We start from the raw sequence: 14,054 nt of genomic DNA on the forward strand, positions 1-14,054 counted from the left end.
TCAGTCACGGTCCTGGAGGGCCGCAGTGGCTACAGGTTTTCATTCCAGCCAGTTTCCCAATTGGACCTCAGTCTTTGCTGATAAGGAAACTTGGTGTTTAACTCTATGGCTTGTTAGCACTTTCATTCATCAAAGACAAATTTAATTACATTGTAGATCAGAGATCCTCAATTACAGTCCTGGAGGGCTGCAGTGGCTGCAGGTTTGCACTTCAACCAATTTTTTAATTAGAGTCTATTTATTTACTACTAAAGCAATATGTTTTTTGGGCTTAATCTTAGTTCTCTTGCCTGTTACCGTTCAGAACCCTTTACTGCCTATTTTAATTTTAGCAGCCATATTTAAAATTTTAATTGTTGCCTGTTTTGTTAATCAGACATTAGTTAATAATAAAATGCAGATAAACAATAAACCAGTAGCTCTCCAGCCAACGTGCTTCCTTTAAAACCTGTGCATATGCACCATTAAATGATAGATACTTTATTAATCCCAAGAGGAAATTCACATACTCCAGCAACAGCATACTGATAAAGAACAATATTAATTAAAGAGTGATAACAATGCAGGTATAACAGACAATAACTTTGTATAATTTTAACGTTTACCCCCCGGGTGGAATTGAAGAGTCGCATAGTGTGGTGGAGGAACGATCTCCTCAGTCTGTCAGTGGAGCAGGACGGTGACAGCAGTCTGTCGCTGAAGCTGCTCCTCTGTCTGGAGATGATCCTGTTCAGTGGATGCAGTGGATTCTCCATGATTGACAGGAGTCTGCTCAGCGCCCGTCGCTCTGCCACGGATGTCAAACTGTCCAGCTGCATGCCAACAATAGAGCCTGCCTTCCTCACCAGTTTGTCCAGGTGTGAGGTGTCCTTCTTCTTTATGCTGCCTCCCCAGCACACCACCGTGTAGAAGAGGGCGCTCGCCACAACCGTCTGATAGAACATCTGCAGCATCTTATTGCAGATGTTGAAGGACGCCAGCCTTCTAAGGAAGTATAGTCAGCTCTGTCCTTTCTTGCACAGATCATCAGTATTGGCAGTCCAGTCCAGTTTATCTTCCAGCTGCACTCCCAGGTATTTATAGGTCTGCACCCTCTGCACACAGTCACCTCTGATGATCACGGGGTCCATGAGGGGTCTGGGCCTCCAAAAATTTAAAAGTGTGTGTTTAAAAAAAATTTTTAGAAATAAATGAAAGGAGCGTTAAGTTGAATTCTGTTCTGGTCCACAAAACACATGGATAATGCTTTCAGGTTAAGAAACTCTACAGCACAATTACGATTTCTCTTGGATGAATGAAAGCACTAACAAGGCCAAGGAAAACCTGCAGCCACTGCGGCCATCCAGGACCACGCTGTACGGTACAAGTTGACAGGTACAACACGAATGATATACACTTTCATAAAGAAATGTGTGTTTTAACACATGGAAAACTGTGTCTTTGTGGATATTTTTGGTGAGTAGTACAAAAGTAAGAAAGCGTAACAAAAACAAACATTTATTTGCTGAAAAAACGAAAATTAAATAAAAACAATAACAAAAAAAGAAGGAAAAACTAACATTAGAAAATAGCCAAAAATTAAAACTAAATAAAAAATAAAATCAAAAAACTCATTAAAAACGAAAAGTAAAAAGAAATCTTAAAAACTAGAAAAGCACGGGAGGAGAGGGGGATCTCGTGCCGGTAAAAAAAATAAAAAAACGTGATGTGATGTTTTCAAAGTGTCCATAAATTATTCTTATATGCGCACAATAACAGAACGTTATTTTACAGTGCGTCCCGCACCCTACAGTCTATCATCAATTGAAACTGACGGCTTCCACGAGGGGCATGCGCGTTTTGTTTGTTTTAACTTATAAATAAAGTTCATTGAAAGGATGGGCTTACGCTCATGACGTCACACGGCATTAACCCTTGTGAGTTTTCCCCTTTTAAGTTAAATCACAGCGTAGTTTGCAGTGGTTAGTCAATGGTTTCCCTTTAACCCCATTCAAGTTTACGACTCCATTCAGGCACTCCCCCCCCCACCGAGGTTAGGTTATGTTATGATATTTCAGTGTAGGTGACACCTCGGCCAGACGTATTTCAAGTGGACGCGGACAGGTCGGCGGCAGAGGAGGGCACAGGTATGGCGCTTGACTTTTCTTCTCATCATCTTGTATGTCAGTGCACACGTTTAGAGATCGGCGTTTAGTCCTCGCCATATGAAACGTTTGTGATTTTGTGTCGTTAATTTAGACGAAAAAAAAATACGCCTCGTTGTTGTTCCATCGTTCCTCTTAGGTTTAAAAACTCTGAAGAATTTGAACATTAAATATAAACTGGTTTGAAAATTGATAGGTAATGTTTATTATTATTTTTATAATTAGACCATCACATAAGGTTTAGAAAGCCTGCCGTGTTTGGCCCTGCCTTATTCTTGCTATTTCCGCATTGAGCAAAGCTTCGGGGGCGCGGCGGGGGTTTTTACGACAGCAGGGCACGTACATTGATTTTGATCGACTCTATTATGTTAGATTTTATACCAAACAGTGTCGTTTTTGCACCAGGATTCGAGAAGTGCTAGTTTCGTAATACTCATGTGGCCATCAGAAAGAAGGCATTCGGTTCATGAATCGATTTGTCAGGCCTTCATCGGGTTTAAGGGGTAGAAAATGAACTGTGAACGGGGTGTGCAGGGTACAATCACACTGATTCTGGGCTGATTTAGAATATGGAGTTAGAGTGTTGAAGAAAACATACTCAACAATAGTATTTTGATAACAGTTAGCCACACTGGTACTTGAATGATAAAGGATTCCTTAAAACTTCTTATGAAAAGAATAATCGTGTTATGCATTTCTACATGAAATTAATAGTACTAGGGTGTTGTACCGTGTTAGCCATTATGAATGTAGAGAAAAGCCAAGCACAATGACACCTTTTATTGGCTAACTAAAAAGATTACAATATGCAAGCTTTCGAGGCAACTCAGGTCTCTTCTTCAGGTAAGATGTAAATACAGGTGCTGGTCATAAAATTAGAATATCATGACAAAGTTGATTTATTTATGTAATTCCATTCAAAAAGTGAAACTTGTATATTAGATTCATTCATTACACACAGACTGATGTATTTCAAATGTTTATTTCTTTTAATGTTGATGATTATAACTGACAACTAATGAAAGTCCCAAATTCAGTATCTCGGAAAATTAGAATATTGTGAAAAGGTTCAATATTGAAGACACCTGGTGCCACACTCTAATCAGCTAATTAACTCCAAACACCTGCAAAAGCCTTTAAATGGTCTCTCAGTCTAGTTCTGTAGGCTACACAATCATGGGGAAGACTGCTGACTTGACAGTTGTCCAAAAGACGACCATTGACACCTCGCACAAGGAGGGCAAGACACAAAAGGTCATTGCTAAAGAGGCTGGCTGTTCACAGAGCTCTGTGTCCAAGCACATTAATAGAGAGGCAAAGGGAAGGACAAGATGTGGTAGAAAAAAGTGTACAAGCAATAGGGATAACCGCACCCTAGAGAGGATTGTGAAACAAAACCCATTCAAAAATGTGGGGAGATTCACAAAGAGTGGACTGCAGCTGGAGTCAGTGCTTCAAGAACCACCACACACAGACGTATGCAAGACATGGGTTTCAGCTGTCGCATTCCTTATGTCAAGCCACTCTCGAACAAGAGACAGCATCTGAAGCGTCTCGCCTGGGCTAAAGACAAAAAGCACTGGACTGCTGCTTTCTGATGAAAGTAAATTTTGCATTTCCTTTGGAAATCAAGGTCCCAGAGTCTGGAGGAAGAGAGGAGCGGCACAGAATCCACGTTGCGTGAGGTCCAGTGTAAAGTTTCCACAGTCAGTGATGGTTTGGGGTGCCATGTCATCTGCTGGTGTTGGTCCATTGTGTTTTCTGAGGTCCAAGGTCAACGCAGCCATCTACCAGGAAGTATTAGGGCACTTCATGCTTCCTGCTGCTGACGAACTTTATGGAGATGCAGATTTCATTTTCCAACAGGACCTGGCACCTGCACACAGTGCCAAAGCTACCAGTACCTGGTTTAAGGACCATGGTATCCCTGTTCTTGATTGGCCAGCAAACTCACCTGACCTTAACCCCATAGAAAATCTATGGGGTATTGTGAAGAGGAAGATGCAATACGCCAGACCTAACAATTCAGAAGAGCTGAAGGCCACTATCAGAGCAACATGGGCTCTCATAACACCTGAGCAGTGCCACAGACTGATCGACTCCATGCCACGCCGCATTGCTGCAGTAATCCAGGCCAAAGGAGCCCCAACTAAAATATTGAGTGCTGTACATGTCTCATACTTTTCATGTTCATACCTTTCAGTTGGCCAACATTTCTAAAAATCCTTTTTTTGCATTGGTCTTAATTAATATTCTAATTTTCCAAGATACTGAATTTGGGACTTTCATTAGTTGTCAGTTATAATCATCAACATTAAAAGAAATAAACATTTGAAATACATCAGTCTGTGTGTAATGAATGAATCTAATATACAAGTTTCAGCACCTGTATTTACATCTTGCCTGAAGAAGGGGCCTGAGTTGCCTCGAAAGCTTGCATATTGTAATCTTTTTAGTTAGCCAATAAAAGGTGTCATTTTGCTTGACTTTTCTCTACATTTAAATTAATTTAGACAGACATACCAAGCTTAGAGAAGTGGTGCTTTTTTTAGGCACAACCCTAGTCCCAGAATTATGAAATCTTTGTTCACAAAGCTCTTTAGAAAACAAGCTTAAGATTGAGTCTGATCATCGTGTGGCCACACAGCTAATCATCTTCTTCTGTCCGCTGCTCCCGTTAGGGGCTGCCACAGCGGATCATCTTTCTCCATATTTTGTGTGGCCACACAGATAATAGCAATGATAATCCATTTTATTTATATTGGGCCTTTCCCATGTTCAGTACACTTCAGAAAAATTAAAGATATACTCCACCCAGAAAATGATTTTTTTGTGTGCAGTTTATAGTGGTGGCTGAGAAAATAATAATAATTTGTGTTTTTATGGACAATCTACATAAAAGAGAGTCTCCTAGAATGGCTGTAAGTGATGATGAACGTCATGGTTATTATTGTCAAATTGCGTTCGGCACCAGTTTCTTGGTGATTTTAGGATGCTGCCTGTAAACCAGTAGTCAAATGTCACTTCTGTCCATAAAATTTGGATGTGGCTGATTTGGAAAGAGAGGCTGCCTCAGTTTGCTTTTTCATCCAGCTCAGCATTTGACATGTGGGAAGTGCGTAGCTAGGCAGCCTCTTAACAAAGTGCCAAATGTTTCAAATAGCATTATGTGGGGCTTTTTTTTTGTATTTATAATCTGTAGCTAGCGCCATCAATTTATTTTATCAACTAGGGGGCTTACCCCCTGCTTGCTTTGCTCGCCAATCCCCTTTGCCAGCGCTACGTGCCAGCCACTTCACGTCTCTGCCGCTCACGTTCTGAAGAGGGGGGCTGAACCGACTCCAAGGAGCGTTAAACCCCCTCTTAAACGGTGATACAATGGGAAACAGTTTTTTTTTTTTTACCTCCTCTTTGCTCGATCAGCTGCTGCTGCCTTGTCATGTGATCTGCATCTCGCACGGCGCTTCGAACATTTAAAAGCCTGCACAGCAGCTGTCTTTGTCATCTACTCTTTGTCTTTTATTTCTGGCTCCAGGTGTGGTTAAATCTGTTGGCACAAAGTCTCATCTCGTGGGACATGAGGTTTTGATATTTTTTAGTTTATAATTTAAAAACGTAATAAGAATCTGAAAATCTAACAACATTACATTAAAGTTCGATAAATAATGAAAAGATTGATACCAAACATATACAGTATATGTAGGTTTTAAAATAAGCCCAATTTAAAGTGTGACAAAAAACATGACATAAAAACGTTATAAAAATTGTTGCACTTTTAGGCTTAGGATTTTATATATATATATATATATATATATATACAGTGGAACCTCGGTTTGCGAGCATAATTCGTTCCGGTAACGTGCTCGCAGTCCAAATCACTCGTATATCAAAGTGAATTTCCCCATAAGAAATAATGGAAACTCAGATGATTCATTCCACAACCCAAAACTATTCATATAAAAATGATTAATACAAAATATAAAGTAAAAATACATAAAACAAATTAACCTGCACTTTACTTTTGAAAAGAATCATGGCTGGTGTGAGTAAGTTTCTAAACTCTTGTGGGATTCCACCCAACGGGACAACACATGGAAGAGGGTCCCAAAGCAATCACAGTCTCCCAGTGCTGTAGCAGTTCGCCGTAAAAGCGAATCCGAAAAGATTGTGGACATGCTATAAGTGCCTGCGGTCGATGGGTGATACAAGGAACAAGGAACATTATAAATGCACAGGGCACAGTACTTCTTGGCCACGAATCCTGCCCGACTGCTGTGTCTGTGTATAGGAGAGCAGCAGATTCCGCTACAATGAATAACCGCACTGTTGCTGTTTCAAGCTGAATAAAGCTGGTGTTACTAAAGTGCTGAGACTCAGCTTCGTGTTTTGGGGTGCATGACAGGGACTCGCACGTCACAGCACACGCACACACACACACACAGTCACAATGCTGTAGTAAACAGTATACGCTCGTACGGATGTTGACTATATGAGTGAGGCACGCCGACTCAGACGGAGAAGAGGAGACGATTGCCCACAATCCCGCAGTGAAAGAGAGAGAAGAACCATCAGCTCAGTTGTGATCACATGACGCTCAGCAGACAAACCGTATACATATTACTTGCTCGTTTATCAAGTCAAAATTTATTAAAAATTTTAGCTCGTCTTGCAAAACACTCGTAAACCAAGTTACTCGCAAACCGAGGTTCCACTGTATATAGCGTAGATAATTCAATCTTGTACTTCGTTAGTACTGTACATACACAACACTTGCCACCTTAGAAAGAGGTTGGGAGAAGGCACTAATAGCGTGTGGCTGCACCCACCACACGATGATCTACCTGGATTGGGACCCGAGTGCAGTGGGTGACACCTCAGCACCACATTGGAGCAGTGTGAGCTGTTTTGTTTTTTTTTTATAGTGGCTGGAGTGCCAGTCCCGCCCCACAAGCACCCTGTAAGTTGGAGGACCTGTTTGCAGTGCTGGCTGCAGATTAACGTCATAGCCAGGACAGAGCAATTGCAGGTTAAGGAGAGCCTTGCTCAAGGGCCCAACGGAGTAGAGTGACTTCTGGCATCTACAGGATTCAAAGCAGCACCCTTCTGATTGCTGGCGTAGATCCCTAGCCTCAGAGCCACCACTCCGTGTCCTAGGAAGGCAGTCGGTATATTTGAAATACTCAGCCTCCCCGCACAGCCACAGGCCTTTCTTCTTATCCCTTCCTTCTGGCAAGCAGTACAGGGTCATTGGCACGCACCGCAGTGTACTTAGGGGCTGCTTCTACCCACAAGTTATAAGTTTGTTAAATAGGTAATCTTAAGAACAAATATATGCCTGCTATATATTGTTTTTATATATTTACTCTGGTTATATTGCTCAGCTGTTCTAACGAAACATGCAAGTAAAAATTTCATTTTACCATGTGCAAATGATAACAAACCTGACTTGATCAAATGTCTATGATTCATAATATAAGCAGTTAAGTATTATATCTTGGAGGAATTAAGAAGACAGTTTGTGACCTCTTTGATGAGGTGTTTCATTTTTATATAATACTAGACAAAGAGCCCGTTTCGACAACGTAAGATGAATCAGGCACGAGTGAAATAGTAGTACGAGGGTTGTCTGGGTTCCATGCGGAATCACTCGAAATAAGTAGCCAAGGATATTTTTTTTCTGTTTTTCTCATGCACTTCGATCCTTTTTAAACTTTTTCCAAGTATTCACCGTCAACATCAATGCACTTTTGGGCTCTTCTTTTTTTTTTTTTTTTTTTTTATATTTTTATTTTATTAATTTTCATTGTAATCATTCCATACAAATAGATCAATTTATAACCCAACAAAATTGAAGACAAATCAAACCCCCACCCCTGAGAAGGAGAGCTTAGCCGAAGGAGAATTGCTTAGGGCTTTTTAATAAGACAACATTATACAAAAGAAAGGGAGAAATAAATATATATGTAAATAAGAGATGGAGAAGGGGATTAAATGCGGTAATAGTTATTTCTCTTATTCTAAAATATTATTGATTAGATCCTGCCAGGTTTTGAAAAAATTTTGTACAGATCCTCTAACTGAGAATTTGATTTTTTCCAATTTCAAATAATATAAAACATCGGTTTCCCACTGACTTATCAGAGGAGATTTAGAATTCTTCCAAATTAACAAAATAAGTCTGTGTGCCAAAAGTGTAGTGAATGCAATCACCGTTTGCTTGTCCTTCTCCAATTCAAGACCATCTGGAAGAATACTGAACACAGCTGTTAATGGGTTAGGAGGAATTGTGACCCCAAGGCTGTCTGAGAGGCACTTAAATATTTTTGTCCAAAATGATGTTAGTTTGGTGCTGGCCCAGAACATGTGACCCAGTGAGGCAGGAGCTTGGTTGCAGCGTTCGCAGGTTGGATCCTGCCCTGGAAACATTTTGGACAGTTTTAAGCGAGACAGATGAGCTCGATATATAATTTTTAGTTGAATAATTCTGTGCTTTGCGCATATGGAGCTCGAGTGAATTCTCTGCTTTGCTACCTTCCACTCCTTTTCTGATATATTGATTAAGAGATCTTCTTCCCAATGTCCTCTTGGATCTTTGAAAGGTAGGGACTCTAATAAGATTTTATATAATGCGGAAATGGGGTTTAATTCTTCGAAATTGAGCAGTATTTTTTCCAGCATTGTGGAGGGTGCGAGGTGGGGGAAATCGGGCAATTTCTGTTTAACAAAATTTCTAATTTGAAGATAGTGAAAGACATGTGTAGCTGCATTGGGTGCATAAACATTTATCAAAATCATTTTACTGTTATACAAGTTGCCCATAACCATCACATATCTCCCTTCAGGGTCCGATACTACATCTGATGCTACAAATGGAACTTTTGGGCTCTTCTGACCCACGCCGCAAAACACTTGCAAAAGGCTGTCTTTGGGAGGTTGTCCAGCTGTTCTTTGACAGCTGCAATCAGTTCCTCTCGAGTTTCGAAGTTGTGGCCTCGCAGGGGTTCTTTCACCTTCGGGAAGAGCCAAAAGTCACATGGTGCAAGATCGATTGGCCATTGTTGAACTTGTCAAGGAAAAACTTGCACCATTCCACGCGAGCTTGCTTTTGTTCCACAGTCAGCAGCCTTGGAACCCATCAGGCACATTTCTTTGTAAAGCCAAGATCTCGTCGAATGATGGTGTCGATAGCATACCGGGTCATCCCAAGTTCCAGGGCAATTTTCCTGATGGTCACACGACCATCTTCTTCCAGGAACTCCTTCACACGATTAGCATTTCTGCCATCAGTCGAACTTCGCGGTTTCGGTTCACGTTCTTCATCATCAAAGTTGAAGTGGCCTGTGCTGAAGCGCTGGAACCACTTAAAAACCATCGTCTTCTTTGGAGCATTCTTCTTGAAGATGCGAGAAAGTTTTTGGCAGCACTCTTTAGCTGTTAAACCATCAGAAAAGTCGTAAAAAATCATCACTCGAAAGTTACGCACGCACGGAGTCGGGAGCTTCGCCGCTAGCGCCGGCTGTGCACTCTCAGTTTGTTTGCTTCTCCTGTTCATTCTGAAGGAAGAGAGGGAGCAAAAACATGCTACCACTTGAATAATCCCTCTACACAGCAGAACAGGTTTCGACAGGCTGACACTCAACAAACGATAAAATTCCACGCGGAACCCAGATAACCCTCGTAAGTTTAAGCACCACAGACTTGATATAGGTGTATTGAATGAATGCGTAATTAGGCCTCGAGCTGTAGTTGAAATCGCCTTTCAGGCCTCTAGAGCTTTAATTGAAGTCTCCTTTCTCTTTGAATTTTCGCGGCCGTAAATCCGCCGCCTACCACGATGTTGGTCTCGTAAGGTTTTTCGGGCAGCTGCGCAGAAGGCGACTGCGCATTCAGCTTCGGACGGACGTGAGTGAGTGAGTGAGTGAGTGAGTAGGCTGGCGAATTATATATAAGATAATTCCTGTTAATAAGGAATTGTCACCTCCTTGTTAAAGGAATATTCCCCCCAAAATTATACAATTGTGGCCAAAAGTTTTGACAATGACACAAGTATTAGTTTTCACAAAGTCTGCTGCTTCAGTGTTTTTAGATCTTTCTGTCAGATGTTTCTATGGTATACTGAAGTAGAATTACAAGCATTTCAGAAGTTTCAAAGGCTTTTATTGACAATGACATTACGTTTATGCAAAGAGTCCATATTTGCAGTGTTGGCCCTTCTTTGTCAAGACCTCTGCAATTCGCCCTGCCATAATGTCTGTCAATCAACTTCTGGGCCAAATCCTGACTGATGGCAGCCCATTCTTGCATAATCAATGCTTGGAGTTAGCCAGAATTGGTGGGTTTTTGTTTGCCCACCCGCCTCTTGAGGATTGACTACAAGTTCTCAATGGGATTAAAGGTCTGGGGAGTTTCCTGGCCCTTAAATTTCGATGTTTTGTTCTCCGAGCCACTCAGTTCTCACTTTTGCCTTATGGCCCGGTGCTCCATCATGCTGGAAAAGGCATTGTGAGTCACCAAACTGTTCTTGGATGGTTGGGAGAAGTTGATTTCAGAGGATGTTTTGGTCCCATTCTTAATTCATGGCTGTGTTCTTAGACCAACTTGTGAGTGAAAAGCAACCGCACACATGATTGGTCTCAGGACTTGATTTTAATATTTATATAAATATTAATATGTTACTTACCCCATGTAGTTTGTAGTGATGGTCGAGGCAAAAATGTAATCCCATGTTTTCTGGCAGAACAGAGATCAGATTTTTTCTGATCCAGTATAAGTCACTGGTGACCAAGTTAAACAACAGCAAACAATATCAAACTTGTTTGGAAAAAAATCTTGCATCACTTGTGTAACATAATCCACATGTGAAGTCATCCAGTTGTATGTTCACAATGCCATAAGCGCATGTAATTTTTACTGAAATATTGTTTTAAAAAGTCACTTCTGGAAAACATTTTTGTTTTAAAACAGAATGCATTCAGATGTGAATGAACATTTGATTTGAAGACCTGAATTCAGGAGTGAATGTACATCCTAGCAGCATTAGTGCCAGGTGGTAAAACCATCTGTAGAAAGGGCACCAGTCCTCCTGCGCACACACACACTTACTTACAGTCACATGGGGCGAGTATTGTTTCAAATTGCCAGCAATCCGAACACGGACGACTTTGTAGACATGTGGAGAATGTGCATACCCTACAGAGACAATGACCATACACGCGATTTGAACCCAGGGCACTTGATTTGTCAGCCAGTTGGGGTAACTGTCATGTAAATTAAGCTTTTACATACTTGGCCATGCTGGGTTTCATGCATACTGGGTATGCCTATGAATATATAGCCACAATACTAATATTTTGTATTTTATTATATCCTTTATTTATATATTACTGAGTTTAATTGTTGGAGGGTAAGTAAGCATTTGTAGGGTTTGGGTTTTAAAAAGGCTTAACCTTTAATTTTATTTCTGACCCATTTATTCTTCAATCAGTTGCCAAAAGCACTGTTTTATTAAAAACAGTATTTTAGATCTAAACCAGAATCATTCTTTAATAAATGCTTTAATTCTGAAATATTAAGCAGTAAATGTTGTTTCAGAAAGGATTTATTTTTCTTATTCAATTTTATTTTATGTGCAGCTGACATAAACTGAGACAATGGAAGATCCGTGGCAAGTATGCATGGATTATGCAACACATGTAGCTAGGAAAGCTGGTGAGGTAAGTTTACTCTTTTTATTAGTAAATTTAGATATAACATCAAAGGAATTCTCCACTCAGAACTGATCTTTTTTTGTGGTGTTTGTAATGCTTGCTGAGAAACATTTGTAATTTTGTTTTTTATTGAGGATGTAGATAACATTCTTCTCAGACATGAATCTCCCAACTTGGACAACAGTAAACCAATACCCATGAACAAGTCTTACATTACGTTAGGGGTGGGAATCTGCAAAGACCTCTTGATTTGATATCACAACCATTTTTGCCTGCCGATTTGCTATACAGTCATATAAAAACATTTGGGATCCCCTCTCAGCCTGCATAATAATTGACTCTCCTTTCAACAATAAAGATAACAGTGGTATGTCTTTCATTTCCTAGGAACATCTGAGTACTGCTGTGTTTTCTGAACAAAGATTTTTAGTGACGCAGTATTTAGTTGTATGAAATGAAATCAAATGTGAAAAACTGGCTGTGCAACAATTTGGGTCCCCTTGTCATTGTGCTGATTTGAATGCCTGTCACTGCTCAATGCTGATTACTGCAACACTAAATTGGTTGGATGAGCTCATTAAGCCTTGAACTTCATAGCCAGGTGTGTCCAATCAGGAGATATAAAGGTATTTAAGGTGGTCAATTGCAAGTTGTGCTTCCTTCCCTTTGGCTCTCCTCTGAAGAGGGACAGCATGGGATCCTCAAAGCAATTCTCCAAAAATCTGAAAACAAAGATTGTTGAGTCTCCTGGTTTAGGGGAAGGCAACAAAAAGCCATCTCAGAGGTTTAAACTGTCAGTTTCAACTGAAAGGAATGGAATCAGGAAATGTAAGGCCACAGGCACAGTTGCTGTTAAACCCATCAGGTCTGGCAGGCCAAGAAAAATACAGGAGTGGCATATGAGCAGGATTGTGAGAATGGCGACAGACAACCCACAGATCACCTCCAAAGACCTGCAAGAACATCTTGCTGCAGATGGTGTATCTGTACATCGTTCTACAATTCAGCGCAATTTGCACAAAGAACATCTGTATGGCAGGGTGATGAGAAAGAAGCCCTTTCTGCACTCACGCCACAAACAGAGTCGCTTGTTGTATGCCAATGCTCATTTAGACAAGCAAGATACATTTTGGAACAAAGCGCTTTGGACTGATGAGAAAAAAATTAAGTTATTTGGTCAGAACAAAAAGCGCTTTGCATGGCGGAAGAAGAACACCGCATTACAAGAAAAACACCTGCTACCTACTGTCAAATTTAGTGGAGGTTCCATCATGCTGTGCGGCTAGTTCAGGGACTGAGGCCCTTGTTAAAGTCGAGGGTCAGATGAATTCAACAAATTCTTCAGGATAATGTTCAAGCATCAGTCACAAAGTTGAAGTTACACAGGGGTTGGATATTCCAACAAGACAATGACCCAAAACACAGTTGGAAATCTACAAAGGCATTCATGCAGAGGAAGAAGTACAATGTTCTGGAATGGCCGTCACAGTCCCCTGACTTGAATGTCATCGAAAATCTATGGGATGATTTGAAGCAGGCTGTCCATGCTCGGCAGCCATCAAATTAATTTAACTGGAGAGATTTTGTATGAAGAATGGTGAACAGTACCTCCATCCAGAATCCAGACACTCATCAGAGTCCAAAAGGAGGCTCAACTAAGTATTGATGTCATATCTCTGTTGGGTGCCCACATTTATACACCTGTCTAATTTTGTTATCATGCATATTGTATATTTTCTGTTAATCCAATAACCTTAATGTCACTGCTGTAATCCCAATGTTTCCATAAGGCATGTCAGATATTAAAAGGAAGTTGCTACATTGAAAGCTCAGCCAATGAGAAACAAAAATCCAAAGAATTAAGAGGGATTCACAAACTTTTTCATATGACTGTATATTGCGATTTTTAAAGTATTGAAATTTTCTGTGTCTTGCGATTCAATATTGTGATTTATTGCCAATTTGTTTTATTGAAAAGAGATGTTCTCTCCAATTTGACACTTTTAAGTGATTGTGTGTAAAACAATTAAACATATTTTAAAAGAAAGTATTTTTATTGAGTCAAAAAGTAACTACATAACCAAATCCAGAACAATGGCAGTACAAGCATGTATACTTTTGGAGCAGCATGCATTACATAAGAACAAGTAAAAATAAATCCAGCATGAAATATAACATTCTGCAGAAATGCGAAATCCTGCTT

The 14,054-nt window shown here is 40.3% G+C and overlaps 1 protein-coding gene across 1 annotated transcript in view; it reads left to right on the plus strand.

The window, feature by feature from the left end:
• The first annotated feature begins 1,895 nt into the window (after positions 1-1,895).
• The window catches only part of impa1 (inositol monophosphatase 1), a 48,702-nt gene continuing 36,543 nt past the window's right edge, over positions 1,896-14,054 (plus strand). Inside the window, exons 1-2 of the mRNA XM_028803395.2 lie at positions 1,896-2,126; positions 11,777-11,857. Of these exons, the coding sequence (XP_028659228.1) occupies positions 11,795-11,857 (63 nt within the window). The 5' untranslated portion in view covers positions 1,896-2,126; positions 11,777-11,794. The remainder of the gene's footprint in view (positions 2,127-11,776; positions 11,858-14,054) is intronic.

The sequence above is a fragment of the Erpetoichthys calabaricus genome, chromosome 6 (genome assembly GCF_900747795.2).
Source record: "Erpetoichthys calabaricus chromosome 6, fErpCal1.3, whole genome shotgun sequence".
Classification (NCBI taxonomy): Eukaryota; Metazoa; Chordata; class Cladistia; order Polypteriformes; family Polypteridae; genus Erpetoichthys; species Erpetoichthys calabaricus.